Raw genomic sequence first — 16,462 nt, 5'->3', positions numbered from 1 at the left:
TCTTCTGGCCTGCCGTATGAATTGGAAGAGTTGGAAAGTAAAAAACAATTGGTCAGACTATCAAGGTCTCGGCATACCAGGGCAGGACCAAAAAAAGGAATAAGGGTATTGCACACGTTCTGGCTAATGGCCATCATGAACGAATTAGTCCAGAACTGAAAAGTAAAACAAATTTGTCTTGAACTATAGAACATTCCTCTATTCATGAGGGTTTATTGTTGATGATTTGGGTCTTTGCATTGACCACAACCTTTGTGGCATCCGAAGTCAGTCATGCAGCTCCAACTCCAATTCGACCTTCGGTTCAGGGGCAGATCGATTAGTCGTGTCGTAGCTACCCCGCCAAGCCAACCAAAACGTTTTTTGGTCAAACCCAACTTGTTGTCGTGCGCAACCCCAGACCAATGCCACTACATAGACTTATTCAACAGCTCAACTTGTAACAATCACAAGAACCTGCCTGGTTAGCTCAATCGGTAGAGCGTGAGACTCTTAATCTCAAGGCTGCGGGTTCGACCCCCGCATCGGGCTCAATTCCCGATGCATCCTACTCAGTAGGATACGTCTTCTATTTTGCCTTTTTGCCGTTTGTCCTTTCCTTTGCCTTTCTTTTTCTTTTCTTTTTAACGTCTGCTTCGTCGCCTTCTGTTGCAACTCTTCCCCAAGCAACTAATACGCCAATTTCTTATTAGGAAATGCCGAAGATGTACATAGATGGATTAAACAAGCAATGCTTCTTCAGTGACGAAATCTAGTCTCATGTTTTAGACTGGCCATCGCATACAAGTGACTACCCCTGAAAAGCTCCCAACCAAAAGGCGTTTGAAACCCAGTGCACCAAGTCTAAATCGTACGTGCCGCCTACGCGCATAGCTGCCGACGCCCTGCCAGAGAAGAGGCAGGCTGCGGACGTTAGCGTCAATGATGGATAGACGTGGCTGGGGATGAAGAGGGTGGTACTGATCTTAAGCTTTACCTCGCTTTATCATGCCGTCCTCGAGTCATCCAAAAGGCATATCCCCGTCTCGTGATAGCATACCAACCCCTCGCAGCAAGGCATGATGTTACATGGGCTGCCCTGGGTGGCGCACTGCTAGAAAGTGGTATTTGTGCGTTAGAGTGTGTAATATAAACAGGGGGCGTTGACTAGGTTGAGCCAGAATGGCAAAGAGAGCAATGAAACAAGACTCATCTTACGTCGTCGTCGCAGCGAACAACCAGGGCCGAGCCCATTGCAGCTGCAGCTACCACCAGAAGAATATTCCTCGACTGCATGGTTGAGAGAGAAGTGAAGCTTAGATGGCTCTTAAGGGGCAATTAATTGGGTAGGTGCGGAGATAGTGTGTTAAGTGATGCGATTCGAGGTCGGTGATGGGGTTCTTGGTGTTTTGAATTGGGGCCCGAACATGAAGTTCTATGCAATTCATTTGGGGCGCTGGCCGACTTATAGCCATACTTGTGTCCCCTCGTGTAAAGACGCCTGTCTAACTCGTGCTCAGGTTTGCTTTCGAGACGGGCCATCCATTGAACGTGCCACCAGTTTGCAAACATATAGATATAAGCCATAGACCGATTGGCACGCCCGAACCGTGATACTTCTGCGCAAGGACAGCGGATGGAAAACACCGGGTGCCTGACTTGAGAGGTGCGACCGTACATTCATAATTACCTCCGCAGCTTGGAGGGAAAAGTTTGTCCATAGCTTCGTTAACTACTTTTACATGATAAGGGATCGTACAGATAATTCATACAACGAACGTGCCTCGCAAAGTCCTGACCCTCGTACACATGTGATAGATTAATTTCTGCCCCGACACGAGCCCGTGATGATCAATCAGCGCAACATGTTTGCTCACTTAGTCAATGTCCTTCAACACATCCCCAATCCTGCGACTCCGCAACTTCTTGCCCCCCTTGGTCCGTCGCACGCCCTGCACCGAGCCCTTGCCGCCCATCAAGCTGGTCGCGCCTCCCTCCGAAGCCTTGTAGATACCGCCCGAGTCGGCGTCCAGGTTGATGATGCGCGCCTTGCCCTTCATCGTACCCGCGGCCTGTGCCCGGCGGTCGCGCACGCCGCCGTCACCCGACGCGACACCGCCCTTGCCGAGGCGTACCGGCCGCTCGACGCGGGTCTTGGCGCCCAGGGCCCAGAGGTCGCCCCAGCGGGACTTGCGGGCGTCGTGGTAGGCCTGCTTGCTGTAGCTCTTGGGCACCGTCCAGCGCTCGATGGTGCCGGACGGGGTGCAGAGGTCCAGTGTGACGTGGCCGTGCCTCTTGAGCGGTGGCAGAATGCTCCTGGGCAGAGAGAATGGGTTCGGCGCCACTTCTGTGTTTTCATAGCCGACAAAGGCGGCCTTGGTGGGGTCTTCGCCCTTCGCGGGGGCTGCGCCGGAGCGGGCGAGTTCGCAGTGATACCACGCTGGATGGCCACGAAGGAGAAATCCACATCCTCATGGTTTCGGTGGTTGGCACCGAGAACCCTTTGCAGGAAAGGCGGTCGGATAAACCGCTGACTGAATCGGCAGAAGTCCTTGCGGCCGTGGGCAGTACCGGGCTCCATGTACATGGGGCACTTCTTGTGAGTTGTGCAGGGCGCAATAATCATACCGGGTTCGCGTACTCGTCGATCCTCAATCGGCATTTGGGTTTCAGGTCGCGGCTCAGAAGTCGGAGACTCGATGAAGTCGTCCAGCAAACGTTGACGGACGTCAGCCACGGCTTCAAAGCCACGGGGGTGGCCTTTCTCGACGATGATGAGAATACCTCCCTCCGGTGATAACATCTCCCACAGGTTATCAATGAAAGCTCTGCGCTTGTGGCCGTCCTTCATGGGCATAAGCTGGTGCGAGGCAATGATAATATCGTAGCACTTTCGCGGCTGGGGTATTTGGGTATCGCTCATATCCTCAACGTTGACTCCGGAATGCAGATAGTCGGGCAGGCGAGGAAGGAAAGTCGTGTTGTGCAGGAATCGAGAGATGCGATGGCGCAAATGGTCAGACCCCACAACCACCGTCTTCTTGCTGGGCGGTCCCATGGCTGCTTTCCCCTCGGTCCCGTGCAGCAACTCCCACTCGGTCCGCAGCACTCTTTCCCACGCAACCAAGCCAGCTCCTGCGGCACCCACATCAAGCACTCGTGGTCCTTCTCCGTCACCTCGTGCCATGAGGCCATGCATCCACTCTCGGCCCATGCGCTTCCGTAGGTCCACGAGAATGCTCATGACAGAAGCATACATGCCAGGCAGGTTGACGGCCATGAAAGTGTCTGCATCAATCTCGCTCATACGGTGGTGGCCGACCTCGACAGGAATGGGCTTCTGACCCTTGCTTCTGCCTGACTGGGGCGTGGCAACAGAATCTGGCAGACCGGCGCCGCCGTAGGCCCCTCTCGGCAGCCTCTTGGACGTGCTTCAAATCAGTACGTGCCAACAAGGCTGCGATCGGCTTAACCAGGCCGTTCTTGGGCAGGTGGACGGTGCTGGGATTGCCCCTCCATTGGTTGACCTTGGTGTAGGGATGAACGCGAGCATCCGGGTCGAAGTCCGGATCGAACTCGGCATCCGCAACACCATCCTCTTCCGGGTCTTCCTCCTCCCCGGGGTATTCTTCCTCTTCCAGAGGTTCCTGTTGCTCTTCGAGGGGATCTTCCTCAACCGGTTGCATGCTGGCTCGCTCAAAGTCCTTCTGGAGCTTCATGAGCGCATCGAACTCGCGCTTGTTCTTGGCGACCACCTTGATGTAATCGATTCCAACACCAGACGGGATATCAGGTTCTTCAGCGCCCGTCTCAGTCGACACTTGTCCGTCGCCAGCCAATGCCTCTTCGACGGCAGGTGGCGGGGCGTCGTATTCGATCGTCTCGAGCTCCCCATCTTCGTTTTCCCTAAGCAGGGTATGCTTGGTGGGTTCGTAGACGTAATCGCCATGCGCCTCGTTCAGAAAGGCCTTGTGGATGGGCATTCCCACGTCTTCGGGTCGGGTTTCTCGCAGGGGCGGGCCGTAGAGGCGCGTGTACAGCTTCAGCTCAGCTTCGTCCAAGTAACCTCGCGGGAGAGTGTCGCCGAACTGGGCTTTGGCCTGGCGCACCACTAGCTCGATGTCGTCGGGCTTCTCTGTCGTGGAGATGGGCACTTCGGGCACCTCGGGCTCTTCGGGCGATGTGGACTTGGTCGGATCTTCGTTGGCATCTTGGGCTAAGCTGCGCGTGAAGGCGAAGCTGCGAGTATAGGTGATTGCGCCAATGGCTTGTCGGGTCCTCGAGAGCCTCAAAGCTGCAGGCTGTTGGGGTCGAATAGAGATGGTGGCGAAGCCATGCTCAAACAGATTCAGCAGCTGCGCTCTGCACCGAGGGCACGCCTTTTGCGCATTCCTGGCCGCCAACATGTTGGACAGCAGCTATACTTAAAACAACAGCAATGAAGGTGTACAGAAGCAGGCAATGGTTCGAAGCAGAAAAGAGGTTCTGCGACAAGACAGAGAATTACATGTAAATCTGCATGTTGGATGCTGCGGGGCCCTGGAGCTTTGTTAAGCTGAAAACCCCATCCTGCCATTGGCAGATTGCTTTCTTTTTCGACGTGGGGTCCGTGCTAGAAGGGAGATCGTCAACTTCCAGAACCCGGTGGTGGGGTGCGGGCAGTTGAGGGCCCCCCAATTGACGCTCCGCATACCATTCTGACCAGCAAAGCGATACGTCTTAACGATGTGGTTCTGATGCAACTGTACATCATCGTGTTCCTTCAAAGGACATACGAACAGCAAGCCCCAAATTAGCTTCATTATAATGGGAAAATGACGATATGCAGCGTAGTAAGAGCTTATATGCAACGCTAAAACCGTGAATGAGGTATGGAATCGAATACAGCCACCGAATCAACCGAAACTCCTCTGACACCGAGTATATATCAACGCAACAAGGGCTGTTTAGCTGCCGCCCAGGTCAGCCAGCGTCCTCACGCCACCGGATGGTCGTGCCGCATCACCCTGGCCCCCGACCTTCTTTCCGCCAGTTCCCCTGCCAAATACAGCGTTGCTCGGTTTGTGGACGTTGAAATCGGAGTTCTCGGCAGCCTTGTATGGGTCGAACTAAGAGAAAGGAGCAACATTAGCGAAATGACCTGGGGAACATGATCGATAATGCTTGGCATAGGTAAATGAAGAAGCATTGATTTCGTACCGAGAACAGAGAAACAAAGTAGAGTCCGAAGAAGGTCAGGATAGCGTTGAAGAGGCCGAACGAGCTGAAGCTCCAAGGCCTCGAGAGCCTCTGTCCGCCGCGCGAGCCCGCCGCGCCGGGCCCGCCGAGCGTGCGGCCGGGCGTCTTGAAGACGGCGCCCTGGGCACCGCCGGCGCCGGCGAGCTTGACGGCCTTCTCGACGCCGGCGGTCAGGGCCGGGGGTTGGCGCCCTGGATGGTCTCGATGACGGCGCCGCTCTTGAAGATGAGAAAGGTGGGCATGGCGCGCACGCCGTGGGCGCTCGCGATCGGCTGCTGGTTGTCGACGTTGACCTTGCAGAAGGTGATCTTGCCGGGCTTGGAGAACTTGGTCGACAGCGACTCGAACGTCGGCGCGACCATCTTGCAGGGCCCGCACCAGTCGGCGTAGACTATGCATCAGAAACACAAAACATGTTAGCGACGATTGAGCGGTTGAGTGATTGACAGCCAGTGGCCGGGAAGCGCATTCGTTGCTGACGTACAGTCGGCGACCACGATGGTCGAGGAGCCCAGGATACGTTGCCACTCGGCCTGGGAGGATATGTTGACAGTCGCAGACATCTTGGATGAGTATATAAACGGTTCGTTAACGACAGAGGATTGATTCGGACCTGGAGAGGCGTCTTTGTCAGGTTGTAGATGTAGGTGGTGATTGTCGGTTGCGACGGTGCCTGCCTAGAGCTGGTGGATTGCTGATGATAAAGCCGATCCCGCCTCCAGATAAAGCTGAAGTGTCCACTAAACCTGTCGCCCCACCGAGGTGGCATACCCCCCGTACTTGAATATTGCGGCATCACGAAATGCATACAACAACCACGTGTAAATATGTCCCTATTCATAATCCCAGATGACACCAAACATTGATTCTTGCGTAGTACTATGACTTTGTAGCTTCTAGGTCACGTATTTCTCTAGCTCCTCCAAGAAAGATTGTAAGACAGTATTCACCGAACCTTTGTTCAAGTCAATCTTCTCGGCGTCGGGGCTGTACTCGACATTCTCCACATCCGGCTGTAGGGACAACCAACAGGCCAACAGCAACCCCTCCACCACCCAAGCTTTCCGTTCCTCCCTGTCCGGGAAAGGATGGTTATGAGACCCCAAGTGAACCTCCTGCTTCTCGAAGGCCGCTATGTACCTGTCCACCCAGCTGTCGTAGGCCTTGTTCCACGCATCGCCGTACCGCTCCACCAGCTCGTCTTCGTCCACCTGGAATTCACCCTCCGGATTGCCTGGCCAAGTTGAGTCATACCAGACAAAGCCTGCTATGTATTCGGGAAACATCCTGTACTTGTAGCCGGGCTGTTCGCTCTGTGCGTCTGGTTCTGGGTCCGGTCCGGCAGCGGCCGAGTGGCTACTTGCGCCATCCGGACCTGGATTCGTAACTGTGTTGTGATGGACAGTGATTGATTTATCTGGATGGACAGTAATAACAAGGCCGTAAGTCGTCTCTATGGTGACTTTGCTGATGTAACCCAAAGTGGGAATGAGTTGAAGTAGAACTTGAGCTGAATTGAGGTTCGACATCATGGGTGTATGTGAGTGGTGCACTGGAGGAATGCGGGTTATGGCATTGAGAAAAGTGCTTCATGTCGACAAAACGAGATTCTATTCAATTTAAGTACGTGCTAAGTTTCTGAGAATTGGTTACCTCAACGCCAAAGCCAGGCGGAAAGTCGTTGTTGGTGACATACCACGTTCATAGGAAACCTGCATGAGCTGCGCCTCATGCCGACTCTCACTCCTACCCCCCGAGCGTCTAATTAGCCGCCTCTGGCCGGTGTGACTGACCGAAAATCGTTACCTTGAGCGTCACGCTCGATTCCGGTTGGATCGCTGCGATACTCACATTTCAATAAGTAGAACCAACTGCCCAGATGGTTGACTGGCTTATCGGGGATTTCGATCTCAGAGTTCCTACCAACCAGCGCGTAGGGTCTCTTGGCTATCATCGCCATTGGTGGGCGAAGTCCTAGAGTCACCAACTGGTGGCCCCGGCCAATTTTTGAAACGATGTGCTTGCTCTATGTGACTGCTATTTTTGAAGGAGTCTCACGATAGTGGTTTGTTGTTGGTTCAGAATAGAGGGACTGCTTTGGACGTATCGACTGCTTGACGGTGTCTATATATATTTCGTCCTTGGGCGGTACTGGCTGGCATTCCTGGATATGTCAGCTCAGATCGTTCCCACTACCTACATTGTATCTTACTGTTGTTTTACATCTTGTCTTGTTTTTCGTGTACAAATCATATGATTGCTGTGGTAGCACCCGCAACAATACTTAGCAGCGGCTCAATCCCCTATACGTTAACAGCTTTACTGCCATTCGCCTGGAGCGATCGGCAGTCTGAACAACAAAACGAAACCCCCCGTTTTCGAAAACTTTCCAACAAGTACTATAGCTAGGCTGCAGTCATGTCCAACACGTGAGCCATACTCTGTCATTCCTGCGTCTATCCTGACAAAACGTTGACATTAACTCTTCCAGTAAACGCAACCAGTATATCGACACTATCGCGGCCAAAGGCCATAAGATCACCAAAGACCAGGTGATCCATGCCTGGCCTATTCACCCCCACGGAACCAGCGAGTACCCTGTCCCACCTGGCCAAACCCGTCCAGATCACGTGTGGGTGGAACACGGAGGCGAGAAGAGCGGGCTCTACCATTTCACTTACAAGCATGGTAAGGACTACAAGAATATAGGGGTCCCTCCCGAGAAACAGGAGAAAAGACTTCCCCAGTACATGGAGGCGTCGACGACTGTTGGAAGACATATCGGCTATGCATCCAAAAAGGAAGGGCGGCCGGTCATGTCTACGTACTTCAAGGATGAGCAGCGCGTTGTTAGAAACAGCGTGACAGTCGCTAATAACGGATACGTGGTTGGCATGGACCCGTTGGCGAAGGAGACAGTCCGACGGAGGCCAGGGGATCCGCAGGAGGTGAGCGACAGGACCATGAAGAACCTCTACTACTATCCCCCCAACGTCCCTGCGAGACGCAGTACGTATGCTGCCCAAGCTTCTCAGCCACATCAGAGCCAGGCACCGTACAAGCATCCCACCAACAAGTGGTGAACAGACTGGAATGTACAAGTAGTTAGTTGCATTTAGGAGCAATGAATCAGGTGACTTGGAAACACCATTCTAACCACGAGTACCATAAAATATAGACATATCTAAATATATTATGTGAGCCTTTATGGTAACTGTTTATCCGTCTTATACTCGATGACCTCATCTAGTGCCTCCACCTATTCATACAAACAACGTTCTAAACAAAACTCCTTCATGCTCGGATTTGGGGTATTTTTACGCGCGTTACTATTTTTCTTAGACGGAAGGTATGAGCGTCCAGGAGGAAGGCTATAACAAACGGATACTTGAATATACAGCCAGTTTAGAAAAGACTACATTTAATGGGTGTTTTTCGCCATCGGGATTGGCTTGGCTGCGAGTATTTGATTGGTATAGGGCGCTCAGGTCAGCCGACCATGGCGCGCGGGAAGATGTTAGCACTGCCCTGTTCAGACATTGGTTTTCAGCTTCGACATGTAAGACGTGGCTGGATTCTACGCCTCTTCGTTTTGCCATGACTTCTACCCCGCCCGAAGCTGGAAATACTCCCTGTCCTACCAATGCATCGTTTGGTCGCTTTAGTCAAGTAAGTAGGGACTTATTCTCTCGCTGCGCAACATATTCTTGCAGATGGAGTCGGGCCCGGCAGCCACCGTTACTTCGGATCGTCCTCCGATAGAAGACACCGGCCTCTCCATTTTGTACAGCCCCCCAGACGGGGTACCCATTGTCGACATCATCTTCGTCCATGGCATCCAGGGCCATCCCGTGCGGACCTGGAGCGCCAACGGGCCCGAAGAAACAACGACCGGTGGCCTGCGAAAAGTACGCAACTGGGTCAAAGATGGCTTATCTTCCAAAGACCACCACGCAACCAAGAAGCAGCCATCAGCAGTGTTTTGGCCGCAGGACCTTCTCCCGGAGGAGGTGCCGCAAGCGAGGATCATGACGTGGGGCTACGACTCTATGGTGGTGAAACCGTTCAGCCCTACCAACAAAGTCACCTTGTTCGGCCACGCCAAGAACCTCATGTTTACCCTCGGTCGCAATGCAGTTCCGGGACGTCCCATAATCTTCATGGCCCACTCTCTCGGAGGCATTCTTGCCAAAGAGGTAACGACGAAACCCTTTCCGGTCCTGGTTTTACTTATACTGTATACCTACTACATAGCATACTAATGACCGTTGCAGATGCTGGCGAACTGTGACATGTCTGACAACACCAGGCACAAGAAAATAGTCGACGACACGGCTGGAATCATGTTTTTCGGCACACCACACCGTGGTAGTAAAGACCTGGCCAGCGTGGGAGAAGTTGCCCGTAAGGCGGCCGGTATCCTCCTTGACACAAACTCGGCTGCGCTTGACTCGTTGGGCCTCAAAACGACCGATCTTGAACGCTCCCAGGAACACTTCTCCAGGATATGGAGACGTCAAGACTTCCGTGTCAAGACGTGGCAAGAGGGGACTGGTATCAGTTCAATGAACCTGAAATACTTCAAAGACAAAGTTTGTTGCTTACGAAGCGTCCTTCCTCCGTCTCAAATATGGCTGACTTATATTCAGGTTGTTCCAGACATATCATCACAGCTTGGCGATGCACGCGAAGAAGCAGAAACACTTCAGGGGAATCATATGGACATTGTTCGAATGCTGTCTAAGACGGATCCGAACTACGTGGCTGTTTTGTCAGAGATGCGCCTCATGTACACAGCAATCCAAGATGAGCGTCAACGGGCAGCCACACTCGCCTCAACCACAGACAACAACGAAACTGCCAACGCGTCGTCTTCGGGGCTAGACTTGAAAGACCAACGAGGTGCGAGTTGATGAACGGGTTCCTTATTGTATTGTACATGGCACACTAGGCTGATATGTGCGTCAGCTTGCATCCAGTCACTTGCATTTCCCGATATGAAACTACGGGAACACTCCATTCTACAGCCCCGTGACGGGACATGCATTTGGCTGAGTAATCACCGGTCCTTCAAGGCATGGATGTCTGGGACCACTCCAGAAGAGCAAGTTCTCTTCCTCCGAGGCAAAATAGGGTCCGGGAAGTCCACTACGGTGAAGGCCACTATGCAAGACTTCGGCTCCAGGCCAGGCTACCTGACGGCAGGATACTTCTTTGATTCCAGCGCCACGACTACAGAGTGTCGATCTGCGGAAGGGCTTTACCGGTCAATTCTCTACCAGCTGGTCTCTCGGGACAACGAGCTCCAACAATCCTTTCTTAAAGTCGCGTTTCAGCCCTGGTTGGAGTCCCGTGATCTGGAGTATGGCCAAACAGAATCCTGGAACCTGTCCCAGCTTCAGATGGTCTTCCACGATACTTTGCGTAAACCCCATTCGCCCGTAGTCGTGATGGTCTTCGTCGATGCGTTGGACGAAGGGGACTCGGCGCAATTAAGGCGAGTCGTCCAAGACATGCGGGAGCTTGTAGCCAGCACTCTAGGTCAAGGAATTACCCTAAAGCTTTGCTTCAGCAGCCGAAATCCGATTATCGGAGAGTTGGGGATATCCGTCGACGAGTGCAATTCCGACGATATCTGCCTCTATGTCACCAAGAGCCTATCGGTCTGCACGGCAGAGGGCGAGGGCAGCTCCCGCTGGCAGGGCATCGTAAAGAAAATAACCGATTCCGCGCGTGGGATCTTCCTGTGGGCCGTGCTGGTTAGCAACCTGGTACTGGAGTACCACGACCAGGGCGAAAATACCGAGTTCATCACGCAACGCCTCCATCAGCTTCCACCGGAACTCGGGGTCCTCTACGGCGACCTCCTCAGGAACATGAGCACGGCAAAGGGTGCCGTCACGACATATCATGTCTTCCTCTGGGCGATTCTTAGTACCGGGCGACTGCGGTTGAGGGAGTGGCACCACATCTTACCGTTCCTCCAGGAAGACCCGCCGTGCTCACTGGAACAGTTGCGTCACTCGGAAGCCTATATAGAGAGTGACGAGCAGCTGGAAAGAAAGGTCCGCTTCCTCACACGAGGACTAGTCGACGTATCACACCGAGGCGATCTCATCGTCTGCGACACGGGCGACGTGGACGATGACAACAATATGGCAGAGGTGGACTCCGCCCGAGGTGGTGCCGGCTCCCTGGACACGCAAGTTGGCGAGACACGGATCGTACAGCCGATACATGACTCTGTCCGTAGCTTCTTCCTAGGCGGCGACGGATTTAAAATCCTGCGTGCTGAGTGCATACGATTATCGGACGATGGGACATATCGGCGTTCAATCCACGACTGGGCAGCGCCGAAACCAATGCGTGAAGCATTGGCACAGGGGCACTACAGCATTATGACCCATTGCCTTGCCTACCTGGACGTTCTGGAGCTAGACGGGCTTGCCTTGGCCCGCGGCTCACGGCCCAACAGCCCGAGTGGCGGCAAGGCGGATTACGACACGAAGGTGAAAGTAGCAAGTGGAAAGTGGGCAAGCATCAAGAACTACCAGGAGTACAGGTCAAGGGTCAAGTCTGATCAGAAGCGCAGGAAAAGTACCCATTCGTATCAAGAGTACTACAGGTCAACAACCCCTCCGATTCCCACCGCAGAGAGCTCCTATTATAAGCGACATGGATCCCCAGTTTACGAACAACACGAGTACCGGGCCAGAGGTTATTATTATGATGGACACCACGAGTACGGAGCCTCCAGGCGAAGAGGCAGTGTGGCCAGCTTCTCGTCCGCCGGCTCTTCCGCCGGCTCACCGACGACCTCGCTGTATGAGATCAGAGTTCAACGGCCCCCTGACAACCCGCGGTACTATCAGACCAATACGGGTATACAAACCGCCTCTCCGCGGCCAGCGCCGGGGCGTCCCCACTCTCCATCGGTGATGAGCATGCGGGCCACCGTGGTCCAGAACTACCTTGCACAAAAAGACGAAGAAGAAACCGAGGAGGTCCCGCAGAGCCCGCCGGGTTCCGATCCGCATTCTCCCAGTCCATGGAGCCCTGACCGTCCCGTCTGCCTCAGCGTGTTCCCGGCGCTCCTGCACTACGCCACGACGCAGCTGCTGGTCCACGCAGCGCGCGCCGAAGAGCTCGGGGCCCAGCCAGGCGCCATGGCTCTTTTCGTTAGAGACAAGTGGCGGCGGTACTGGCTGCTGCGTGACGAAGGCCCAGTGCCGGACATGAGGGGGTATTGTGTAGAAACTGGGTTGCACGCCTGGGTGACGGCACTTGATACAATCAAGGACTACGAGGAGAATCATTCGTCGCCATAGGCCAGAGGTTGCCCGAATAATACTGATGTAGTTTGGAGGACGTTTACCGCCAATTCCTTCCGTATTCGGCTTGGAGTATAATATGACCCCATGTGGCCGTTCACGTCTGATACGCCCAGTGCAGCCAGCAATACTTCGGTCAATTTTGGTGCGGACCTCCCAAGCCACAAGTATCGTAAGAGTTACACACACCATCTCCTGTTACATTGCATGATGACGCTGAAGTGGCGTCGTCCCAAAGATGACAGCCACAGCCTACCAAGCATACATATAAGCATACTTTAGGCGAATGGCCTAATAACAACGGTGCTGTTTAGAGTTACCAGGAACCATAACGTTTGTGCCACGAGCTTGTTCAGCTCAAGTCTGTCCCTGAACCGGTTTGCTGAAGCCTCGACTCGAGTCGACCCCTTTCGAACTTCACCAGGTCTGTTTCTGTGTCATATCAACAGCCCAGCTGGGTCACGAGAATCTATGTTGCATCCTTACATCTTTAAGCGGCTTGGTTTCCAAGATGATGCCGAGGGTGCCAATTTCATGACTAAGTGAGCTTCCTTGACTAGCTCCATGCTGTCGATCCTAGTGCTACCTACTCAGTTTCAGCCAATCAGCACGTGCCGGAGCATAAGTCCGCTCATGTTGGTCTAGAACAGGAAAGCCGCTAGTAACACGAGGAGGAAGACCAGCCACATATGTGGTTGTTCAAGATTCCCATGTACAATTAGGCCATCCGGGGACTGGGAAAGTCAATGTGCCGCATCGTCATAACGAGCTCTAAATCAATGCAAACGAGAGGAAAGGATAAAGATTGAGATGGGTTCGATTCCTATCAGCGCTATTGGTATTCGCTTTTGATCTTTTTCTACGAGACTCATGCCTGCGGCCCGAAACCTGGTCCGCGGGAGAAAAGCCACAGGGCTTGAAAAGGCTGGCTAGGCTGGGGGAGAGGTCTCGCCTGTCCTACGCAAACCTTATCAGGGCGGAGCGAAGCCTCCTAGCGGCGTCGGGAGAGAATCTTGGGCTGTAAATGGAAAAGGACAAACAAAAAAAGCAAAGCAATCAAGGTTGTCAGGAGGTGTCAAAGTCGGTTGGCAAGGGGGCCTCACCCTGTGAAGATATCCAATCGTCCCATAGCTTCCCCGGGTGCAGGTGTTTCAAGGAATCGACCGATCCGTTCCTTTGAAGATCATCACGGAAGGTTGTTTTCGTGAAGTGGGTGCGGGCGCTATCCACACACACGCGCGCCAAGGGAAGCTGCATCGACGGCTCGGTACGTAGTCGCATCTCTACGTCAGATTGTACGGCATCCGGCACGCAGATTGAATCTTGTTTGGACCACACACCTCGCAAACGCCCACGCTACCAGTCTACGTCTGCTGGCACACGCGACACAGAACCAACTTCCAACTTCTTGTTGTGTGTGACGCCGTGATGAGTGCACTGCTCAACATGACGATTCCAGCCCAGCGAGGTGGAAAGGAAACTCTATATGTAATTATATGAATCAGTCGGTAGCCAATCCTATGTAGAAAAAGGCAATATCAATTCATCTCATAATCAACAGTGTCCATACATAGCAAACCGCTGTAGCTATCACTAAACGCTCTCAGCGTTTGCCCCGACAACCATCACCATGTCGTACCTCGCCAACTTTCGCGCCTCCAAGGCGAACCGGATGCTACAGAAGATCGCGCGCGTGCTGCAGTTCATCTCGGCCATCGTCTCGCTCGGCCTCTTCTCGCGCCGCCTCAAGGCCATCCTGACGCGCAGCCACGACTACAACAGGTCGGACGGCGCCGTCGAGGGCATCCTGGCCGCCGCCTCGCTCTACAGCCTCATCGCGACCCTCATGCAGTTCGCCCTCCGCCACGGCGCCCCCAAGGTCCTGCGCTGGCTGCTCGTCCTCATGGACATTCTATTTGTTGGCGCCTTCATCGCCGTCGCCGTCCTCACTCGCCCCCACGGCGGCTCCTCGGGCGAGTTCAAGGGCGCTTGCGCCAGACCGCGTGGTGTTAACGGACTCGTGCCGCAGAGCGTACGCAACCAGTTCCACTGCAGACTGCCCCTTGGTACCTTCGTCTTGGCTATTATCAGCACGTAAGTTACCTGATCATACCTTCATCATGATATAGCCTTACAAATACTAAATCATCTACCCACAGTCTTCTCCATGCTTTCACTGCCATCTTCCACGAGATCCGCGACAAGATCAATCACCACAGAGCCTCCGACAACGAGAACCTGCACAACGAGGGCCCTGGCGCTCACGGCTACATGACCAAGGAAGAGAAGAAGCAGGCCAAGCGTAACGGGCTTGCCCACTAAGTTCTTCGGAGCAGCAAATGATACCCCGGAACGAAGTTTCCAACTTGTATACGAGGCAATTTTACCCATGAAGTTCTGATGTTTAAAATGGCGATTCAATGTACGGCCATAATGAGATAATGTAATAATCACAAAATCCAAAACCAATGATGAGCCTTTGCTTGAATTTTTGAAAGCGTGCAGGTATTTTTATATTAAAATGCCCACAAGCCATCACCAGGTGATAACTTGTATACATCGCCATATCTTGGGATAGAATGTGATGTTATAGCAGTGTTGTCATAGGTGGGCATTATGTTGAACAGGAACTGTCTTTGGAATCCACCTCGACGCATTTGCTTGGAGGAGGGTCTAGAAGTCTACTATGGAAAACCAAGAGTAAAGTACGGAAATCATCTCGACTATGTCTTCGTCTCAAGAAAACATCTTTTACAGCCGTGACAATTGGCTCGAGCCTCTATCCCTCCTCATTATCTTCTTCGGTGTAATGGGGATACTCACATCTCCTTCTTCGGATGACATTTAGCGCGTCGGTGCAGCTGTCGCTTATCATGGATTAGGCGTGCGCATGTGCAGGAACCGCGCATTATCCATCAGCAGTACGACATTCTCCATGAAGACGTCCTCGGCCAAGCACGCCCAGGGTCTCCGGATCCTCCAACAACCCCTTCCGCTCCACCACGGCCGCAATCGCCGCCTCGCCGCCGGGCTTAGGCGGGTCCAGCAGGATATCGGCCGCGGGCCCGGAGCAGGTCATTACCCGTCATGGGGTCAAGTTTGAGCAGTTTGCTCCGTTTGGTCGCCACGCCCTTGTAGAACTCGTCCGGGACACAAATGAAAACAGGGGCTGGTGTGGCCACACAGCAGAACGGGCGATAGGCTTTCTTGAACGTGTCAACGTGTGCATAGAAGATTTCATGGCAGCAAAGCTCAAGGTTGTATAATGGGCACCCGAGTAGCATACCCTACGGGGGTATTTACATAGGGACGATGTGATCGGTTTTAGGCGTACGAAGCCAGAACACGACACTTGCTGATCTATACCACAAGCAACTTTTTATTTGCACCATACTCATCCATCACGAGTCTCGGACAGATGACGATCCCCAACTTCCTCTCCGCATTGCTGGTGGGGATCACGCTGACCATCGACGAGATCACTAAATACGAACCCGAGGGCTTCTGGGTCCACTTTGGCCTGCCCAACGACATGCCAGTATGAAATCTTAAAGCAGCCCCTTTGTTCTTTCATGATCGTGTCCCTGTTTCCTCAGCCCATAGGGGTCGTTTATGGTGTATCTACTTCGACCGGGGGAGTATTCCATCGCCATATTGGGTAATTTGGCTGGCGCCACATGACTAGTCCGCTGGGGCGTGTGTCACTACTTATGCTAAAAGGTAAGTATTAATACTACTACACTTTATTACCGATTATGCCGACCGCCGTAAAGTGTAATCGTAGACAGTGGCATCAATGCAAGTATTAAACTAAAAGGTTAGGCCACGCCTTATCCACTCACGTAAACTAGAAAGGAAACCAGGAGCTCTTGAACGCTTATCCCACATACTTATTCCGTTTGGCTACGGTATGC

At 53.2% G+C, this 16,462-nt stretch overlaps 7 protein-coding genes across 7 annotated transcripts; 4 read left to right on the top strand and 3 right to left on the bottom strand.

Annotated features, from left to right (window-relative positions):
- Positions 1 to 1,856: 1,856 nt before the first annotated feature.
- PG997_009222 (uncharacterized protein) lies at positions 1,857 to 4,385 on the bottom strand (the record flags this gene model as incomplete). Its single annotated transcript, XM_066813537.1, has 3 exons — positions 1,857 to 2,383; positions 2,416 to 3,410; positions 3,433 to 4,385. 3 exons carry the CDS (start codon positions 4,383 to 4,385, stop codon positions 1,857 to 1,859), a joined length of 2,475 nt encoding a protein of 824 aa, XP_066665499.1.
- A 540-nt stretch (positions 4,386 to 4,925) lies between these two features.
- On the bottom strand, positions 4,926 to 5,780 carry PG997_009221 (putative thioredoxin; the record flags this gene model as incomplete). The annotated part of the gene is made up of 4 exons (XM_066813536.1): positions 4,926 to 5,087; positions 5,179 to 5,433; positions 5,469 to 5,608; positions 5,702 to 5,780. The coding sequence occupies 4 exons, from the start codon at positions 5,778 to 5,780 to the stop codon at positions 4,926 to 4,928; spliced, it is 636 nt and encodes a 211-aa protein (XP_066665498.1).
- A 333-nt stretch (positions 5,781 to 6,113) lies between these two features.
- On the bottom strand, positions 6,114 to 6,746 carry PG997_009220 (uncharacterized protein; the record flags this gene model as incomplete). Its single annotated transcript, XM_066813535.1, has 1 exon — positions 6,114 to 6,746. One exon carries the CDS (start codon positions 6,744 to 6,746, stop codon positions 6,114 to 6,116), a length of 633 nt encoding a protein of 210 aa, XP_066665497.1.
- An 889-nt stretch (positions 6,747 to 7,635) lies between these two features.
- PG997_009219 (uncharacterized protein) lies at positions 7,636 to 8,300 on the top strand (the record flags this gene model as incomplete). Its single annotated transcript, XM_066813534.1, has 2 exons — positions 7,636 to 7,646; positions 7,709 to 8,300. 2 exons carry the CDS (start codon positions 7,636 to 7,638, stop codon positions 8,298 to 8,300), a joined length of 603 nt encoding a protein of 200 aa, XP_066665496.1.
- Positions 8,301 to 8,814: 514 nt separating this feature from the next.
- PG997_009218 (uncharacterized protein) lies at positions 8,815 to 12,545 on the top strand (the record flags this gene model as incomplete). Its single annotated transcript, XM_066813533.1, has 5 exons — positions 8,815 to 8,886; positions 8,931 to 9,413; positions 9,492 to 9,809; positions 9,867 to 10,119; positions 10,186 to 12,545. 5 exons carry the CDS (start codon positions 8,815 to 8,817, stop codon positions 12,543 to 12,545), a joined length of 3,486 nt encoding a protein of 1,161 aa, XP_066665495.1.
- Positions 12,546 to 14,178: 1,633 nt separating this feature from the next.
- On the top strand, positions 14,179 to 14,870 carry PG997_009217 (uncharacterized protein; the record flags this gene model as incomplete). Its single annotated transcript, XM_066813532.1, has 2 exons — positions 14,179 to 14,642; positions 14,708 to 14,870. The coding sequence occupies 2 exons, from the start codon at positions 14,179 to 14,181 to the stop codon at positions 14,868 to 14,870; spliced, it is 627 nt and encodes a 208-aa protein (XP_066665494.1).
- A 1,096-nt stretch (positions 14,871 to 15,966) lies between these two features.
- PG997_009216 (uncharacterized protein) lies at positions 15,967 to 16,229 on the top strand (the record flags this gene model as incomplete). The annotated part of the gene is made up of 2 exons (XM_066813531.1): positions 15,967 to 16,086; positions 16,152 to 16,229. 2 exons carry the CDS (start codon positions 15,967 to 15,969, stop codon positions 16,227 to 16,229), a joined length of 198 nt encoding a protein of 65 aa, XP_066665493.1.
- Between the last annotated feature and the right edge of the window lie 233 nt (positions 16,230 to 16,462).

The sequence above is a fragment of the Apiospora hydei genome (assembly GCF_038363865.1).
Source record: "Apiospora hydei strain CBS 114990 chromosome Unknown utg000007l_segment0_segment0, whole genome shotgun sequence".
NCBI classification, from domain to species: Eukaryota; Fungi; Ascomycota; class Sordariomycetes; order Amphisphaeriales; family Apiosporaceae; genus Apiospora; species Apiospora hydei.
This window is presented reverse-complemented; position numbering and strand designations above follow the sequence as displayed.